The sequence below is a fragment of the Microchirus variegatus genome (genome assembly GCF_963457635.1).
Source record: "Microchirus variegatus genome assembly, chromosome: 21".
NCBI classification, from domain to species: domain Eukaryota; kingdom Metazoa; phylum Chordata; class Actinopteri; order Pleuronectiformes; family Soleidae; genus Microchirus; species Microchirus variegatus.
Genome location: NC_139822.1, coordinates 6810274 through 6831747, shown reverse-complemented (window position 1 = coordinate 6831747; position 21474 = coordinate 6810274). Strand labels below are relative to the sequence as shown.

At 39.2% G+C, this 21474-nt stretch overlaps 1 protein-coding gene across 1 annotated transcript; it reads left to right on the top strand.

Moving 5' to 3' along the window:
* Positions 1-2628: 2628 nt before the first annotated feature.
* Positions 2629-19173, top strand: arhgef18a (rho/rac guanine nucleotide exchange factor (GEF) 18a; the record flags this gene model as incomplete). The annotated part of the gene is made up of 20 exons (XM_083907807.1): positions 2629-2697; positions 3172-3274; positions 3523-3663; positions 4535-4782; positions 5584-5709; positions 6032-6149; positions 8653-8904; positions 9384-9460; positions 9823-10004; positions 10128-10183; positions 10423-10602; positions 10779-10922; positions 11078-11166; positions 11265-11333; positions 11422-11469; positions 11576-12070; positions 13028-13343; positions 14502-14606; positions 18407-18549; positions 19096-19173. The coding sequence occupies 20 exons, from the start codon at positions 2629-2631 to the stop codon at positions 19171-19173; spliced, it is 3039 nt and encodes a 1012-aa protein (XP_083763933.1).
* Positions 19174-21474: the final 2301 nt, after the last annotated feature.

Here is a 21474-nt window from a genome sequence, read left to right as displayed (position 1 = left end):
GTTTTCAATCGCTCGCTCCTCATATTATTGATCCACACACGTCACGCGATTGCTGCAGCTGCACGTAACACGGGTGCATTCAAGGTGTTTTTCGAGCATAGGAATTTACATACACGCTGTGCCATCTTCCACGTTAATCGGATTTCTTCGTCTATAATGTTTTTATGATCTTGAGAAGCAAAAAATCGAAATCATGAATAAAATTAAATTAATTTGTCCAGCCCTAGTTTAGACCCCCTCAAATTGTGCCTTTGAGGCTTTCAGGGGGTCTCGAGTGTTAATCAAGGGGGTCTAAGATGGGACGCCCCTTAATTTCGCACAGTGCTTTGAAGTACCGCTGCTTTTCTCCTTAAATGCTTCTGTCTTTCTGCACTACACTTAATAGAAAGCAATAGAATGCAGTCTGTGGTTACTTATTCAACTTTTTTGCTGTTTTTCATACATTGCTTCCCTTTAGAACATTTTCTCTCACACATTGATCAATGTCTTGTTTATCTGGTGTAATTTGTCACCACCTCCTTCTTCTCTATGATTTCCCACAAACTTTGCTACTAGATCAGGTGGAGGCCTTTGTTCACAACTCAAGATCAGCTTCACTGAGCTCAAGGGCCAATTATCATGCACACACACACACACACACATGGACACATTCAGTGTTGAAACTGGGACAAACTCTGCTCTCTGTTTGAGTTGGCACCAAATTCAATAGCGCTGGGAAATGGCAGCATCAAATACCTGTCGCTTTCTGCAATTTCCTCTTTCATTTTAATACATAGGTTGAATAATTTTGCCCCATTTTTTCCAGTATTACAGTTTGAATCAAATGTAGAATATTTAACACAGAAAACCATATGTCAGTTAGTGACTCTGTCACATTCGAGATGCTCGCTTTAAAGCAAATAACAGAGACACGAGGAACACTTGATTTGAAAGCAGATGTCACTTGATTAGAAAATTGCTGGGTAGATCGGAGCTTGTCACACGCCTTGTGATGTCTGTGCGTCTATTAATATATGTGGATAAATCTACACTTCTGTGTATTTGTATGGTTTGTATTTGCTTTTAACACAACGCTGCATTCTACATTCACTTTTTACCTGCGAGTGCTCAGACCAGAGCTGTGCTGTTGCATTTTGTCGAACCAGTTCTCTCTCCACAGGGCTAAATGTGTTTTTCTAAACACTGTTGTTTGGACTCAACACCAATGAATTAAATGTTGACTCAGGCTTTTTTTCTTTTCAGGTGGCTTGAGTTTGATCACTTGTGACTCGGCAAAGTAGGGGTTTTGGTAACAAATATTCAAGGTATGTTTGTTGGTGTTTTTCTGTCAAATTGTTTCAATGCCTGAAAATTATTTTGATCTCTCTGAAAACATGGCTGCTCATGGGGACACAAGGACAAAGAATTTTAGCTATTTTACAGGAGGCTTACCTAAAATATATCCCTGAATAAGTCTTTACTTCACTGTTGGATTATCCTGACAGGAATATGAAGTTTGTACATTTTTAGCTTGTGTGGACAAAAGAAGCTACTGTAGTCTACTGCTACTTCTTTTGGGAGGTTTGTGTCACATCTGAACATAGGATTTTAAACTCCAAAGTCATAAAATTGCACATTTGAACTTACAGATGGAGGAAGCAGTGGATCAAAATGTGCTGTCATATGAATTCTCTGTGGACTTTGGTGTGGGGGTGACTGGTTTTATTTCAAAGCTACACAAACTTCAGTTTCCAGTTGCAAAATGCTGTCTAATAAGAAAAAGTATCAAACACCTTTTGAAAATATTATTTACTTTAGCAGGTGTAGGTTTTATTAGGCCCCTTGAAGTGGATAAAATCAGTTTTCCTTGTGTCCCCACTGGCAGCCATGTTTTCAAAGGGAGTGAGGATGCATGTCTTATGTTGGTAATGACTGCACTGGCAATGTGCTTGGCAAAGTCGGTCCTAACGATGTGAAAAATTGTTGCCATTTTTTCAGCATTATTAATTAAAAAGAAATTAAGTGAAACAAAACATATTTTAAGTAAGAAATAGGCTACACTCCACAGTAACTCTCTCACATTTTTCACAAGTTGGGCTTTTAAGTTTGTGTCATAATGACTAGATATATCAGGCAGATGAAAGTCTTTATAACATCTTTAAAAAAAAAAAAATCATGCATGTAAACTGTTCAGTTCAGTTTAGTTTATTTAAAAAAAATAAAATAAAAATAAACATACAAAATAAAGCAACAAAATACATTTTAACATGTCTGAAAAGGATTAGTAATAAGAAAAACTTATATAATACTACCCCTTCTCCATTTTTTAATTTTTGTCACATATTTTGGCTATTTGACGCATACACATTTTTAAAAAATATTATTATTATTTCTATATTACGTTTTTTTTTTGTTTTTTTTTATTATTATTATTTATTTTTTTTAACCCGTTTATTACTATTATTATTATTTATAAAATAAAAAATTGTTCACAAAAAAAACAAAACAATTGTATTCCTCTGTGCCTCTAATTTATAATTTGGCCTGTCACTAACCATTTTTACCATGTTCTTTCTCTCGCTCAGTGCTGGGGAAAATGTTTCCGCCTCGGTTACAAATGGCCAACCTGCCAACTCCCACAGACCAGGTATGACCGTCACCCCTAAAAAATCCAGTCCTCAGCCTGCTTCCTCTTCACTCGACACAAGTCCAAGGTTGGTGAACATGTTTTTTAATACTTAATTCCATCTTGAATCTTTTGTTTACATTTCCCATACAACAGACGGTGTCATAATTTGGTTAGTCCTCATACAAGAGGAAGAAATACTAAACTAGTCACATGTTTTTCCACCAGGTTCCTGTAGAATGTGATACAGACACAGTGTGTCGAATAAAATCTTTCATGTGATGTCTTATTTTTCCTTTTATTATAATTGTTGTGTTATGGGTAGTGACAAATATGCAGTAGAAAAAATATGTATATATGTATGTTTTGATTTGACAGAATCTAATATTATCATTCTAAAACAGAAATTAAACTAATAAAATGAGGTTAAATGAGGTTAATCTGTATCCTCCCCGAATGCTTAATACTCAGCGGATTTTAAAATGGTATCTTCCTATGTTTCCCTCTAAGTCATTAACATATTTATGTCAGGAAATGTTTGCAATAACAAGCTTCACTTTGAAATAGATCGAGCACAGATGGATGACGTCGACGGCCTGCGGTTGAAGACTTCCTCTGAGGACTCTGTGTCCCTGGCTTCCTCGTTCGCTGAGCCCATCAACCTAGAAGGTCAGCTTATTATTGTCAGCAGGAATGAAAAACTGCTGAAAGTGACTGAGGATTTAACTTTAATGTGAAAAATAAGACTTCAATAAAGTCTAAATTTAGATGGCCTTTTTGAGCCTCTTTCTTGGTTTTTGACCTAATATAAATGTATACAGTGTGTTCAGGTATCGAGGATAAGAAAAAGTTCTAATATTTTCCATCTTATCTAATATTTTCCATCTTATCTAATATTTAGTCTTTGTGACATTCAGATTCCCATTACGCTCATCTGAAAGGAGAGCTTGAGTATGATGCCCAGAACCTGGAGGCAGAGTCCTGGAGTGTTGCTGTGGACCAGAACTACCTGAAGGCCTTGAACAAAGAGGCTGTAAAACGACAGGATGTAATATATGGTAGGCCAAACCAGAGGAGGTTCCCTCCATACTTTTCATGTTCGATCCACATAGAGTCCCCACACCATTCACCTGCACATACTTGGCAAAAATACAAAAAAACCATTGTGACAAAATCAAGAGCATTTCTGTCTGTTGATTTGTGTGTGCAAAAACGATAAAAAGTCTTCGGCGAAAAGATGATGTGTTGCCACTCAATGAAAATAGAACCAGTCGTCTTCTTAGACCAAAAGAACAGCACACCACCGACTGGACTGGAAATTGAGCGTAAAACTGAAATACAAATTAGATTATGCAGGGCCTCATAGCCTCAATAAATAATAGGAAACTGAATGAAATGAAACCACCCCCACACCTCTCAGAGAGTTTGCATATAATATATGCAAACTCTCTGGTCTCTATTATAGACAGAGCCTTCTCATGACAGTCACCCAGTGAAGAAGGTGAAACTTTTATCACTGATTGCAGAGTACAGTGTAATTGCAAGCAAATGGTATAGAGAGTGCCTGTAATTATGAAGATGATGGATGTTTTCTCAACCTGATCAGCCCTTTTGATGTGACTCGGTACACACATAACAACATGGCACCAGCAATTTTCTTTTGTCTGACGGAACAATTTAACCTGAGAAAACACAGCATTTTCTGGTTTTCACTTAGTCACAGGTGGCATTTGAATGATCTGTGATGTCTGCTTTTTCAGGAGTGGGAAAGATGGTTTGTTATTTTATATTGACAATTTTAATTGTTAGTGCTTTAGTAGTAGCTGGAGCAAGGAGTATAGAGATGTTATTGTGACTGTGACAGTCTTTCCTACTATTGCCAGTCACCCAGACCAGACTTCTTTCTTTTTTTTTTTACCAATTCCCCAGAGTTGATGCAGACGGAGGCGAACCATGTGCGAACCTTAAAAATCCTCCTCCAGGTCTATCTGCATGAGCTGAGGCAGTCTCACCTGATGGAGGAAGCCAAACTGGAGTGGCTCTTCCCTGGCATTGAATCCCTCCTCACCCTCCATCAGCACTTCCTCAATTGTCTCAAAACCCGCCAGATCCAAAGTCAGGAGGAAGGCAGCCCAGACTACCAAATCACACAGCTGAGTGATATACTCCTCTCTCAGGTAGGTCATTTAAAACTATATAAAATAATTTAATAGAACACTTCATTAAAGCAGTCTCATTGAGAACATTTTGCAAAAATAGTGATGATATTGTCTTAGATACTAAATATGGTCATGATTTTTCTGATGTTAGCTCTAGGAATTGCACTAAATAGACCACAATTCTTGAATCATGCTTATTTGTGATGAAGAGTGTTTTAATAATTGTAAAATGTTCAGTGATTTTTCAGCTTCTCAAATGTGAATATTTTCTGCTTCCTTTGCTTCATATACTAAGAAATCATTAAAACTGAGACGTTTTAGTTTTGAGATGAAACGAGACATTTGGGAACATCATCATTTCAAGGATTGAGAATAAACTATTTTTTAAAATCCATTTAGGAAGGCATTAATCTACACATCCAGGCAAACAGCTGAAATGCATATGTCATATTTCTCTTTAAGTTTGCCTATGTATGTTTATATATTTTGTTTAAAAGTGTAAAGCTAAATTGCAACAAGCAACTTGGCTCCATCTGCTTTGTATCCGTTATTACTGTTATTGTTGATACTGTAACACAAATACAAGAACAGGTTTGGGGATTTGTTCAACAGTCAACTATGGTTTATTTATCAACATGGTTTTTCCTGCTTAGCAACACCTAATTCTTATTTTAGTATATTCAGTCACCAACCTTTTGAGTATATTCTGTAAGTGTGCATGTGTTCAGCTCTACTAGTGAGGACAATTCAGTGTTAGCTGTGGCAGCAGGCATTATGTTTGAAATATTCTACGCATCTCATTTCTATCTTATGTAATAGTTTTCAGATTCCCTGGGAGAAGGAATGATGGAGTGTTACAGTGTTTTCTGCAGCCGTCACATTGAAGCCATCAGCTACTACAAAGAGCAGCTGCAGAACAGCAAAAAGATCCAGACTCTTATGAGAGTAAGAAAACACACACTGGTAACAGGCACAATGAGAGGCCAATGTTGTTGTTTCTTTGTATAATTTTTTTTTTTTTTTATGTCTTCTTTATTGCTTTAATTGTGTTATGCTTATTATTGCTTTTATTGTGTTATGAGGGCAAAAACGGACAATAAAGCCTATATTGGATTTCAATATAGGCTTATATATTTTTTATAGTTTTAATATATGTAGTATAGCCTAACCTGTAATAGCAACCTGTTGAAAATGAAGTGAAATTCAGGAGAATATTTCCATTGCATCATAAATTAGGTACATAAACCATTGTTCTTTTGTTTGACAGAAATTACGTCAACTTCCTCTTGTGCGACGGTTGGGAATCCCTGAATGTTTTCTGTTGGTGACCCAACGCATCACAAAGTATCCCATCCTAGTGGAGCGAATCATCCAAAACACTGAAGGTAAAGTCTCACCACTCCTCGTTTACCTACCTTTTTCAAGTAGTTACAGTTGTTACACTCCTTTTCCAGCATAACTTATGACTGTAGTATTTGGTAAAACTAATTCTGGTTGCAATGATCCTGTGTTAGGCATGTGCAGCTCTCCGCAAGAGGATGGTTAGATGTATCTTGATACAGGGACTTCACTTTGGTTCAGGAACAATATTTATTCTGATGGAAAAATTTGATTTGGGTTGATGCAATACCATTCTTGTAGGCACTCATTTTACAAATTACAAATTAAAAGAAGCAGCTTACCTTCAATCAGTATTTCATAAAAGACGGCCATTTCATGACAGGCATGACCCTTATTTGTGACATTTGAAAAAGGGTAACGATGATTTCAAAACTATCTACTTGTTTATTACTTGGACAGACATTTTTGACATTATAAATATAACGTGAAGTCTCTCTGACAACTTGCCACTAATGGGTGAAGAAAGAAAGAGGGAGCAGCCCAGTTGAGTGTTTGGATCACAAGAATCCAGGCACAGCACTAAGTTAATGTTAGCAGAGATAAAGTAATGTGTCATTTGTAGCCCTATGTCATTTTCTTTGCCAGTGTTAAGAAATAAATCCCCAGACTTCCATCTATCTTCTACCACCTTATCCTCCACTTGCTGGTCGCAGGGGTTCCTGTGACTATCTCAGCTGACAAAGGGCCTGATTATCTAAGATTCCAAATAGAGAGCGCTAAATTGCTTGCGCGAGCAGAAAGACTGCCACTGTTACTGGATTACGTTTTGCGGGTGAACTACTAAGATTGAGGCCGCAATTGACTACAGGAGCAGAAGTGGTTAAGACCACCCTATTAAATGAGGATTTTACGCGAGTCAAGGGTTGTCAACATGGAGTAAGAGCAGACTCAACGGAAGCGCAGAATGAAATTTGAAGCCACTGGACAGAAAGTACAGCTGACGTTCTTAGGGTTAGGGTAACCTGCCTGTGAGGTTTTGGTGACGCTTGCGCACTGTGCCACCTGCGCTTCGCCGTGCACTGAGAGTAGACCAGGTTAGAGCTGGACCCGTTAAGGTAAAGCGGGGTTCCCCGTTCCTCCGGTCTTAACCGGGGAACATAGGTACGGCCCCTCCTTGAACCACAAACTGCAGACCAAGGTAAGCCCATACCAGTACAAACACGCATTTCTCCTATGGATATCTATATTGAATTTATTCAGATATAGCAAATAAGAAATGAATGTGCGTCATCTGTGAACGCGTAGTTGAACATGCTCTGGAAAAGCGTAATTTCCTGATTTACAAATATAATATAACTTTAAATAACCGCAGCCATGTGTGCGCACCGCTGTGCCAGTTAAGACCTGCCTTTCAAACGTGCTAAATATAGACGCAAAAATAAACACCTCAATCAGTTTCAGGTTTGATAAATCAATTTGCGCGTGCTAAAATAACATATTTACATTTTCTCCTCCCATCACACGCAAAATAGCATGTAAACGCCCCATATTGCATATGCATTAAGGCAAGAACGCTAAACGGGTTGCGAGTGCTATTTTGCCCGTCTGAGGGACGCGTTCCTCGTTGCGCCTTGTTAGTAGATCAGCATCAACACAGATCTGCGTGTGCAATCCAGTTTGCACACGTTTTTGCACGCGCAAAGCTTTAGTAAATCAGGCCCTTAGAGCGATAGACTTGACAGTTTGCTAGTCCATCACAGGGCCACATACATAGACAAACAACCACCCACTCTTCCAATCACACCTATGGTCAGTTTAGAGTATCTAATTTACCTAATTTCCATATTGCATGTTTTTGGACTGTGGGAGGAAAAGCAGCAAAGCTTAACATGTGTTATAGTTACTCATTTGAAGACACTGAAGAAAGGAACAGATTCAGCAAACCTACTTATAATATTAATAGAAGGGACATTGATCGGTTCATAGCATATATATGCTATTTGATATTATTAAAAATTAGGGGTGTAATAGTATGCAAAAGTCACAGTTCGGTACGTACTTTGGTTTTGACATCACAGTTTGGTACATTTTTGCCAAAAAAAACATGAAATTGTTTTTATTTTTTAACAAATTTGAATGATTAAGTAAACTCAACTGTAAACATAACAGTGGCTAATTGCCCATAATTTAGTTAAAACAAGTTTTAATATTGCTGCACCTACTACAAAAGCAGATATTTCTTTAAATGAAATAGTAGGACAAACACAGGATTTACCAGTAACATTAATTAAGGTTCCACTCCAGTAACAGAGCTGTGTTATTATTCAAGTGTAAGGGTAGATCACTCTAAATACTTGACACCTGTAGAGGATGTTTTTTTGGGGGGGTTTTTTAAACAACAAAAAACTGCATACATATTTGTTAAATATGTGTTCCAGATAGCATTGCTAAAACAACACGTCTATTGGTGGCCTAATACTTCTGCACAGTACTGTATAAATTAAGAAAAGAAAAATGGTTGATGTTTACAATTCATGCTTCTTACAGCTGACACGGAAGAGTACAAGTCTCTGGTTCAGGGATTGGCACAGATAAAGAACACAATCTGCCAGGTGGACTCTCAGGTCAGTGAATATGAGAAAGCTTCTCGACTGAGAGATATTATTCTGCGCTTGGATCCCAAGTCTCAGGGCCGGCTGAAGAGCGGTCATCTGTTTCGCAGAGAGGATCTGATTGATGGAGACGGGAAGCTGCTACATGAAGGCACTGTCACCTGGAAGTCTTCTGGAAAACAGAAAGGTTTGTGCTGAATTTGCTGACACTCTGACTTAGTCTCTGTAAGTGGTCTTTGCCTGTATGCACTATAATCACATTCTTTGTGGTACCATAGACCATTTAGTTTAGAGAGGCTGCACATCCAGTTTTGCAGAAACCATGTTTGAATTTGGTTTATTTAAAAAGATGAGATGAAGCTTGTGTCATGTATTAATTATAAGAGGTGACGCATCCAGACACTGACAGCTCAGTGTGGATTACGGCAGGATAAAAGGGATGACGAGTGTTATCGGAAGTTCATTGGGGCAAATTGTTCTTCAGAGGAATCGGAGAACCAGTAATATACCAGTACAGCAGCATATTTTTATGTAATTACTTAAGTGTCAAAGACAAACAGTTGCACAAAGTGCAAGACAATTGCGTGAGTCGATCTTTCACTGTAGCTAGAGTCAATGAGCATTCTTGTTGTTTTGATGCTGATCAGCATTTATTTTCCCCCTCAGACATCCTCGCTGTGCTGCTGTCAGGCTTTCTCCTCCTCTTACAAGAGAAAGATCAGAAGCTTGTATTTGCTGCTGTGGTAAGTAAAACCATCCGTCAACAAACATGACCTTCTGTATTTTTTTATACAAGTGATGCCTCACAAATCCCATCAGATTTGGTCAAAGGAAAATTTTGACATATTTTCTGAGAAAAGCCACACTAGAAAAATAAAATATACAGAAATAATCTGTGTAAGGTCAACTTTTCTTGGACAACAAATATAATATTCTGTACTTTTCTGGCTGTTATTCAACACCTTCACTGGGATGGAAGGAGAGATTTCCTGCAACTGAGTCAGTTGATTATAGATTATAATATTATTAACTACAAGCTTTAATGATTAAGTTTAGTTGTTTAAATAATAATAATACTAACCTCCTTGTATCTTGACGCGTGCAGGACAACAAACCATCAGTAATCTCACTTCAGGGGCTGATATTGAGGGAAGTGGCCCATGAAGACAAAGCATTGTTCCTTATTTGTGCCTGCACCTCCAGCTTGCCAGAAATGTACGAGATCCATATGTGTTCCAGAGATGAACGCATCACCTGGATGACCCGCATACGGGAAGCTGTGGAACGGTAAGCTGAGAGTGGATTGTGTTGTATTAAGAAGCAAAAATGTATTGACTCGAAGTCAAAAAAGGCATTTATCTTTTTTTAATTTAATGTAAGGCAATTCTGAGTCAAATGTCTGTTCTCCAGTTATCCACAAGAGGAGATGCATCGTACTACAATGGCGAAATTGCAGCACTGTCGAGGTAAGACGGCTGAGATCATCAAACCGTCAATAAGTCAATAAAGTTTGTAAAGGTGTTGCATTGATGTTCTGAATATTATATATAATTACAATATTTTATGTTAAAATAATTTTTGTTTCCTCCCCACAAAGACACTTACAAAAACAATCTTCTTCCAGTACCATGTTCTCAGTCATCAACTCGTTGTTATCTTTAGATAATATCAGCAGTTTTACATGTTAAACATAATATCCCCCCAGATGCTCTAAAAGAGAGGGATTACCAGATAATCCAGTGTCTGGCAGAGAAACAACAGATTTTTGCTGTTCTTCACGAGCATGTGACAGATCAGGAAACACAACGTCAAGGGCTGCTGCTGCGAGGAGAGGCTGCTGAGCTCCAGCAGGGGGAGACACTGCTCATTCAAGCCATTGATGAGGGTAAGAGCAGAGGACAACCATCCTAGTTAATGTTTTTATTTTGACTGACTCTGGAATAAGAAAGCAGAGAACTTTCTGTTTTTGATTTCGAAGGACTTCACTGAAATTGAAATGTGTTTCTCCTCAGTTGTGACCCTGAGGAAGAAGTTAAGGAGTTGTTTTTCTTTTGTTTACAGTGGAAAACCTGCAGAACCTGCTTTTTTCAAGGATTAAAGACTCAGATCTTCCACGGGATGACGGTGAGATTGAAGGTGGGCAGCATGAGCGGGCTGAGAGCTTTGAAGAGGCTGATGATGACTCCAATGCAAACACTGTGAAAAGTAAGCTGTGACATGTTCTTTTATTATTATGTTGTTTTGTCTGGACAGGTTTATCAGGAGTGAAAGTACTAGTTGCAGTGGTTTTCCAAATAATAATCCAACCATCCTAAATCCCATCCCTTTGCATGCTAATGTGGATGATTTAATGTCCTCAGATGAAGCAGAACAGTCAGAAAGCAGAAAGGGAAGTCCAAGCAATCCTCAGTCTGAGGAAATGTTCTACTCTGAAGGCCTGGAGCTGTCTGTGAGTGAGATGGGTGTAAAAAGATATTAACTTGACTTTGACACATGATTTGAAAAAAAAAAAAAAGTATTTATATTGCCTATACTTGTTTGGGTTAGGCTGATGATGACGACACACTCCCAGTGCCAAACTGCAATTCAGCCCCCAGTCGTTTTCCTGAGGAAGAGGTGACCCTTCTCATACTTATGTTTATTATTTTCTTTTTCATCTGTATAATTATTAGTGTCTACCACTGCCACTTGTTTGTCTCTGCAGGTGTATGAAAGGTTCCTTCAGCTTGCACAGATGCTCCACAGCTTACAGGTAATGCACTGTTGAAATCTGTAACTTTTGTGACTTTTGACTGTCTTTTTTTTTCTACAAAAAATAAGACGTGAATTTTTAAGGCTGATTTAAATTAAATTTACAGGCAATCATAGTCCAGCAGGACAGCCAGATTGAGCTGCACAGGGCTCTTCAGTCACACAGCCAACAGCCAACGCGTCATTACAGCAATACGCTGCTTGAGCAGGAGAAGCAGCGCAACTGGGAGAAGCATAAGCAGGAACTCGCCAACTTGCACAAGCTACAGGCTCAGCATCAAGAGGAGCAGCAGCGCTGGGAGAAGGAGAAGGAGCGGCAGAGGCTACACATGGGGGCACTGGAGGCCCAGTTGCAGGAGAGGGAGGATGAATGCAGGAAGTGGGAGGAGAAGCTCAATGGTGAGAAGAGCGAGCTTGAGAACCAGCGGGGAAGTTACCAGGAAGACCTGGAGAGGCTGAGGGAGTCGACGAGGTCTGTGGACAAGGAGCGGGATTGTCTGACTCAGGAGAAGGAGCGTCTGGAACTGTTGCAGGAGAAGTTGAAGTTAAAAATAATGCAACTCTCAAACCCAGGACACTCCAACTATGATGATCCCTCATATGTGAGTAATGGGAATCTGAATTACTGAATATCAATCAACATCATGGAGTGCGTATACATGCACACTAAAAAAAAATATTATTATAACCCTAACCCTAGTTATCTGGTTATTCAAGTGCTCATGTAAACGGAATAAACTGATATCATTATCGGTTTATTGCCGTTATCGGTTTTTGAAAAACCTGTTTAACACACCTAGGTTTCTGTCAATAATCTGATTTCTTTGAGACATGTATACGCCTTAAACGGTTTATTCCAGTTACCTGATTATTGCCAGTAATCATTTTTTTAATGTTAACGCACTCATGGTGTATTTATTTTAACTTTAAAGCTCATGTGTGTAAGAATTAGTGACCTATAATGGTGAGGCTGCAGATTTCAACAAATCCACAGATTTCAAGACTCCTCCACTCACCATCCTTTTCCCAAATGCATCAGGGATCTATGATGGCCTTCACATACCAAACCTAATGTTGTTTGATTTTATTTGGGTAGTAAGATTTCCCTTGAAACTATAGAGAGCACACTCGGGCTAGTTTGTCTGTTTGGGCTTCTGTAGAAAAAAAAAGCAGCGGAAGCTGGTGGCTTCTATAAAAAAAGTGCCCTTGCCTTGAGATGAAGGGCTTTTTCTAAGGACACGGCATTTTTATTTTTCCTGCAATAGTGTAGTGAATAGAGTACTGTATTCAATTTATGCCAGTAAACCATTTATGCCAGTAAACCAAGTGGCACAATACAATGTAGTCGTGGAACAGCAAGTCAACATGAAGCAAGAAAAAAACAAAAACCTTGGTATAACTTGACCAAATGACAGAATGGTGTTGACATAAGGTGCAATTCAAAGTGTAGAATAACTAGAATCAATAGATGCACCCTGCAAGTTCAACCAAGATGAATTGAGTTGACCTGAAATAGTTTAATTAGTTTGATGTATTTTTCCGTTTCTCTCTGGTGCCAGAGTCTATCCAGTTACCCATCATTCAGAAGCATATTGAACGGAGGTGGGAGTCGGACCCTGACGCCAAAGCCCAGCATCTTGCTCCCCACCTCCACTGATCCCATGGAAATTCCTCCAAAGGTTCCACCGCGCAGAGAGAGCATCAGCACACTGCAAGTCAAAGCTGATCTCCCCATCCACTTGATCAGCACCACCAACCAGGTATACAAACCTCCTGTGGTGCACCAGCAGATTCCCACCAAGCTGGCTACTCTGTCCAAAGGAAAAGAGAAAGGCTTCAAGGCCAAGGCATCACACCAAAGAACACACAGTGCAGGTCAGGACACACACACACACACACCCTTTAGACAAATATTTAGGAAACATTTTATATTTTAATTAGGGCTGTCAAAATTAACGCGTTAACGCAGGATGATTAATTCTTGGAATTAACGCGTTAATTTTTTTTAACCCATTAAGGTTTCAGGCCTTAATGGGTTAAAAGGTGCTAAGGAATTTCCTGCTGTGGGTTTAGTAACCCCAAGAAAACTTCTATACTTAATATTTTATTTATAATGTGAGTTATTTACAGTGCCATGTATCATTTTTTAAGTTATTTACAGTATTTTATTTTTTCTATATATTTATATTGTCTTATAATGTGGGTTCTTTACAATGTAATGTTTAATTATATTTACAGTATTTTATTGTTCTTTACATTTATATTTTCACATACTTTATTTATCTCTACGTTCCTACAACAATATAAAGAGAAAATTAGAATGTTTCTGGCAAAAATTTTATTTTATTGCAAAATAAAATATTGCAAAGTGCAAATATCACCTTTAAAATATGCAGTAGGAGCTTAAAAACACATGGAGGTCATGGGCGGGATCCGTGAATCTTGGTCGTAGAGTGATAAAAATGGTACCGCTGGAATCTGTAGATTCTCCACTGTCCAGCTGACACGTGTTTTTTTTGTTTACATAATCGCGATGACGCTTCGGTGCCGGGGGCAACCGTGAAGAAGAGGTTAATCCACAGCTACCCTGTGATTAATCTGATTTAAAATTTTAATCTTTTGACAATTAACAATTAGCAAGCATGGTAATATTTGGGTGTTAGGCCATGGTAAAAAAACCTCAGCCCTGTGTGGATTGAATAGAGGTATTTAGTTGAATTCCTTGTTTATTTTCCTTTTCCTCTCATGTACAGAAACAACTTGTCTTTGTCATCCATGCATATCAACTGTGCATTAAATGTACAGACAAAAACAGTTAGAAAGAATATAAAATAAAAAAGAGAAAGAATATATACAGTATATATATCATTGAATTGAATCTGCAGTTGGGCAGTTGTTATCATCATAGTCAGCAAATGGCAGACCTCATATTGCAAAGCCTCAAGTTTTGGTGACTGCATGGTTTTTGTAGTTTAAGAAGAACTGCTTGAAAAATGTAATTGTCTTAAATATGTGTTGTCTTTCTGCATCCAGCCTCTATTGACGTGAACCAGGTGCTGCCCATTCGAGTGACGGGGAAGGAAGGAGGCAGTCTGAGAGCCAAGAGGAACGCTAGTCCTCGTAGACACCACCAGTCAGGTACACACTGTCAAACAGAAATAATTTCATGATTCACACCCCATAACGATTTGACTATTCGACCAATTTGTGCTGCTATTGTTATTTCCTACTATGTGTGCATTGTTGTTGTGCGCAACTATTGAGTGACTGAACAGCTCCACCATGTGGAGAAGCAGCTTTGTGAGATTTGTGCCAAAAACAGGACGCAGGAGCATTATGATTTATAACTACCAGACAGCACAGCATATCCAGGTTATGTCCTTAACTTCAGGTCAAGCAGCTTTATGATGTTTTAGCTGAGACATAAATCTAATGGATGTCACATGGATATAAAAAGTGTACACACCCCTGTTAAAATGCCAGGTTTTTGTCAAAATGAGCCCACAATAAAGTCATTCAAAACTTTCCCCACCCTTAATATGAACTATGACCTGTACAATTCAATTGAAAAACAAACAAATCAAAAAGCTGCAGACCGTAGCAGCTGCTGATTCAAAACAGCAGTTACACACACAGACACACATCTATATCACAACGTCTCAGCTGTTGTCAAGTTACTATAGCAGCCTATATGTGATTCTTTTTTTGCTTAAACCTGCATCAGCGCATCCTCAGTGACTGAGCTGGCCCGCCAAGCCCGTAGAGCTGCAGTCTCTCCACCCGCAGGTGCCAGGGAGAAGATCAGATCAGTCAACACTCGCTGCAACCAGGATATAACCGCGGTGTTCAACAGAGTCAATGGCCCGTTAGTGGGAAGTTCAAGGATAAGACTGACTGTGGAATTGCTGTAATGTGACGAAGACAGGATCCAAGCGTAGGCTTTTAGCCAGCCAGGGAGTCCTGGCCTGGGGACTGAGTGCTGAAAATAATAAGATATGAGATGCCCTACTTTTAGGCAGGACGCCCTAAAGATGCCCTATTTTTCTTCCCGTTTCCCCCGGTAACCACCAAAACGTTGTGATGACGCACGCAAAAACTGCGGCCAGCACGCGCCTGTCTATACCTGCTTAGAGTCTGTCCAAGATCGGTTTAGAACACCAATAAAACTATTCCAACAAGATGCGAGGACACTGTGGAACATCAGATATTAAATACTGGAACGTCTCTTTGCGCAAAAGTGAAACTTGGCTGCAAACAGCGCAGATTATGAACTCCCTGTGACGGAACCCTCTTCACTCTCTCTTTGAGCAGTTAACTAAAGAGATCTGGGGTCCGTTTCACAAAGCAGGTTCAACAAACTCTACTCTGAGATAGGAAACTCTGAGTTTTCAGTTCCACAACAGCTGATTTGAGTTTGTTTGTTCAACTCGGAGTAGTTTCATCTGAAGTTAAGTGCATTGCACCAGTAGTATGCAAGTATAAAAAGACGCCCCGATTTGACGAGTCACCATGGCAACGGGGAAGCAGAGGGGCGACGTTCTTCTTGTTGTAAATCTTAATGCGCTCATACGGTGAGTTTGAGCATCTTTTTCGAAGGAAGTGTAACACTGCTGCAGCAGCAAAAGAGAGGGAGACAGCATAGGAGAACATTGCTGCCCGGGTCAATGCGTACGTTAAAATGTAGTCCTTTGCAGTAACAATAATATTACAGGGGGAAACTGCTTGAGTGGTAGCCTATTCATTTATTTCATTAAGGTGTAATCCCGAAACATAAAAACATTGTTCAAACATGTAAGACCTTGGCATAATCTCATGGGGGGTACCTCATTTTGATCATGTTTTACATTGTACAGTTGTTTTATCCCCAACATAATGCTGTTTTCATACACATCATCTCACGTTCAAGTGCTCTGCATCGCCGACTTTGTATAAAAAAAAAACTCCCAAGGGTAGACAAAATGTCCACAGCATTGGATATACCAAAAAAACACAGTGAAGTGAAGACCATCATCAAAAAGTGGAGAAATGATGGAACAACAGTGACCTGCAGCAACACCTTTTTTTTGCCAAGTACTGGTTGTGACAACAATGGGGAGTGTTCTCTGTATGTTTGGACCGTGTGGTAGCAAGATGGAAGCCTTTTCATACAAAGAAATAAATCCAGGGCCGGTTAAAATGAACCCCGGCCACCCTCCGCAGTGTCCGCATGCTGACTGGTACCCAACCCTCACATAGACCGTTGTGCTCATAAGTTTACATACCCTGGCAGAATTTATGATTTCTTAACCATTTCTCAGAGAATATGAATGATGACACTAAAACCTTTCTTTCACTCATGGTTAGTGGTTGGCTCAAGCCATTTATTGTCAAACAAATGTGTTAAACTACCCAAATGACCCTGATCAAAAGTTTACATACCCCAGTTCTTATTGGCGTGTATTTCCCCCTTTAACATCAATGATAGCTTGAAGTCTTTTGTGGTAGTTGTGGATCTGGCTCTTTTATCTTCTCAGATAGTAAAGCTGCCCATTCTTCCTGGCAAAAAAGCCTCCAGTTGCTGAAAATGATTTGGCTGTCTTGCATGAACTCCATGTTTGAGGTCTCTAGTGGCTCAATGATATTGAGGTAAGGAGACTGAAGTGGTCACTCCACTTCACTTTATTTTACTGTAGGCAATGACAGGTCGACTTGGCCTTGTGTTTTAGATCATTGTCGTGTTGGAATGTCCAAATACGTCCCGTGCGCAGCTTTTGGGCTGATGAGTACAAATATTCCTCCAGAATTTTTTGATAATTTACTGCATTCATCTTGCCATCAATTCTGACCAAATGTCCTGTGCCTTTGTAGTTCACACATCCCCAAAACATCAGCGATCCACCACCATGTTTCACATCATGGGCCTTGTTGACTCCTCTCCAAATGTAGTGTTTATGGTTGTGGTCAAAAAGTTACATTTTGGTCTCATCACTCTAAATGACTCTGTGCCAGAAGGTTTGAGGCTCGTCTCTGTGCTGTTTGGTGTATTGTCAACAGGATACTTTGTGGCATTTGTGTAGTAATGGCTTTCTTCTGGTAACTCAACCATGCAGCCCATCTTTGTTCAAGTGCCTCCTTATTTATTGTGCATCTTCAAACAGCCACACCACATTTTTTCAGAGAATCCTGTGTTTCACCTGAAGTTATTTGTGGGTTTTTCTTTGCATCCCGAACAAGTTTCCTGACAGTTGTGAAATTTTAGTTGGTCTACCTGACCATGGTTTGGTTTCAACAGAACGCCTCATTTTCCACTTCTTAATTAGTTTGAACTGATCTGAGCTGATTGGCATTCTCAATTCCTTTGATATTTTCTTATATCCCTTTCCTGAAGATGGTTATCTTTAATATCCATTCAAACCCATTTGTGTCAAGTTGTCAGCATGTTATCAGGCCAAATCACCAGGGTATGTAAACTTTTGATCAGGGTCATTTGGGTAGTTTCTGTTGATTATGATTTTTAAAAAGAGTAAACACAGTTGTTTGACAATAAATGGCCACTGACCATGAGTGAAAGAAAAGTTTTTGTGATATCATTCATATTCTCTGAAAAATGGCCAAGAAATCATGTAAACGAATGAGCACAATTGTAGTTCATGTGATTGCATTATGTACACACACACAGAGAGAGAGAGAAAAACAAAACATGCGACTCTTCACACGACTTGTCGACTTGTGCCACTGATGTTATCACATCGGCTTTTCTGTTAATGCCCTAGTATGTAAGATATTTTTCCTTTTGAAAGCAGATGCAAATGCTGGTGTTTTTGATCAAAACGAGTGTGTTTAAATTATTCAATATAATGCATAAAGTATGAAATTAATAAGAAAACCTGTGTCACATAGTCAGATGTTACCTGCCGTGGTTAGTCTGTACTTATTTCCTGATGTCATTTTTCCTGCAGATGCCTTCCGACCACCAGGAACCAGCTACAGTGTGAAGACGACTCAGTCCTTCAGCACACAAAAGAGGAGCAACAACAGTGACAATACCCCTCCCGCACCACCTCCTTTCCCCAAAGAGGTTCTCGAAAAAGGCAAAGAGAAGGTAATATTCCTTTAATCATAGATTTCACACAGGAGTTTGGATGAGGCGTAAAGACTTGAACACATGGAGAAAGGAAATGGACGCGTGTCTTCAGGGTCCAGTGTCTGTGTGTGGTACTGCTTTGATACTTCATCATGGGAATCCAGTTTTTTAAATGAGCAGTGAAGGGGGGGAGGAGAAAGATGAACATGTTTTAGAAGAAAGAAATTTAAAAAGCTGTGCCTATTTGTATGATTTTTATTTTGAAGATGTTTCTCAAACTTTTTGTCCTAAAGTCTATAAGAAGGACCATTTTAATCATTTTATTTGAAATGAAAGTAGGTTGTCTGTAACTATGTAGCACTCATGTCTTACCTTGTATGCTTTCTTTTTAATTTAATGAGCAATGAAAACATTGAGAGAAGAAGTTATGGACTTGATACGCTTACATTTGTTCAAACATGACGTGCTCAGCACATCATTTTGTATCGGAATGAATTCAATCACCTTCTGCTGAGGACCTGCTCCTTGGGGTCTTTGGTGTCTGGATGTAAATTTCTTGTTCAGATTATGGAAAGTGAAGAAAAGTTCCAGCATTTTCTACGTGGAGGCTCTTTGTGCACTTCCTGGCTGGACACTGTGTGAAGCAAAAGCATGGTACGAGCTGTACCGTTTCAGGTTTCAAAGACGCTTGTTAAATGTGATGGTATCATTTAAAGCATAACTTTACATTCCTTTTGTTTCTCTTAACCACTGTCACATCACGGTTTCATGCAAACTATCCTTCAGGTCCCTAACTATTGGGTCACAAAATAAAAAAGATGGTTGAATTTTACAACCTTGAGTGTTTTATTGAGTGACTTACTTGGGTAAAGTGGTTGGACATTTATTATATATATATTTATTATATATATATATATATATATATATTATATATATATATATATATATTATATTTATATATATATATTATATATATATATTATATATATATTATATGCAAACAAACTTTAATTTTATTTTTTTAGGTTTAACAAAATATTGGTTGAAATGACTGCATCAGCAAACATGGGACTCCATAGCAAGCTGTTCATTGGTTTGTCTTTTCAGGCTGTTGTAAAAACATGGCAGAACAGAATGAACACGGGGCCTTTGCCTCTTGTATAAAACTTATTCTTAGGCTCTGAAAAAACAAATTAGACTTATTTTACTGAATCAATTTCTGCCTAGATGTTACACACTGAACCTTAAATAGCTGGTTTCTTCAACTGTGACTCAGGGGCCAAATGCGATCTTTAATTATCTGAAAATTTTAATTTTTTCACATATCCCTTAAAACCTGCAAAACATACTCCACACACTGAAATGGCAAACAGGTCCTAGGTGACGGATCAGACTAAGAGCAGTTCACAAACCCCGTTATGAAGAAAAAGAACAAGGCAAGGCTCTCGGTTTACCGGTCAATCTACGTTCCTACCCTCACCTGTGGTCATGAACGAAAGAACAAGATCCCAGATACAAGAGGCTGAAATGAGTTTTCTCCGCAGGGTGGCAGAGGGTGAGGAGCTCTGTCACCGCTCGGAGTGGAGCCAGGCTGAGGTGGCTCGGGCATCTGTATCGGATGCCCCCCAGACGCCTCGGTCGGGAGGTGTTCCGGGCATGTCCCACCGGGAGGAGACCCAGAGGAAGACCCAGTACACATTGGAGTGACTACGTCGCTCGGCTGGCCTGGGAACACCTTGGGGTCCCCCCACGGAAGAGCTGGAGGAAGTGTCCTGCGAGAGGGAGGTCTCGGCGTCCCTTCTCAGACTGCTGCCCCCGCGACCCGGCCCCGGATGAGCGGTACAAGATGGATGGATGGATAATCTATAAACACTGGTAACACAACGTGTCACTCGCTCCTTAGTTCACACATTTAAACTGCAGCACGTCATCTTTTTGAATTCAGCACTCCGGTTTGTCATAAAGCAACTTTTTAAACCCACGACCCCTAGTGAACCTCTCAACAGGACACCATAAGGCCGACATCTGTTAAGACAACAGGAGTAATAACTACATGGGCAACAAAGTAGTGACGGCCAACATTTTGTGCCACCAATTGTGCATACAAATCCTGTATTATAGATTATACACTTTCTTTACATTTCGAGTCAAAAAATCATAGCATGCAAAAAAAAAAACGAAATAAAGATGACAAAACATCAAACACATTTCCAGTTTGAAAAATATATCATAACTTTGGCTCAGTCAAATTTGGGAATAAGGACCTTATTTTCTTAAAGCTGCAGTGCGTAACTTTGTGAGACTTTTTTGATGTTGATAATTCTGCCCGTTTGGTCTATATGAACAGAAATGACATACGATTATTTGTTTGATGCAAACTGGCTCTGTGAAGTAATTACCAATCGGACCTGACAGAGGGAGCGTTTGTGTGTATACAGCAGCAGTGCGGGGGTGGGAAGTGTTGTATCCCATCAAACTGCTTTGAGCAGTGGAATTGATTTTCCTGGTGCTTTTTGTTTTCAGTTCATCTCCAAACCATTTGCACCTTTACCAGTGCAATGTGGCTGTCGCCTCAGTCTCTCAACATGAAACCTAACACTTCCTGTGTGCAGCATGGGAAAGTTGCTGGTCAACATAAGACTTTAGCACTGCTACAATGGATTAGGGCCCCATTCAGGCTAAGGACGGGCATGAATACTCCATTATTTGATTATTTGTTTTTATTATAAAAAGTTATAATCAGTATCACTTAATATAATGTGACTTATACATACATAAGTAAGTATAAATATATATAAAAAAGATACAGACTTTTTTACCGATTGCATTAATTAATGATTTCTACTCAAGGTGGCAGCATTAGAAAGCTGTTAGTTGACTGCATGTCTGTTTGCAGTAGTGGTGAAATTTACAAGGTTTCTTGAATGCATCTCGAAGCTGCTC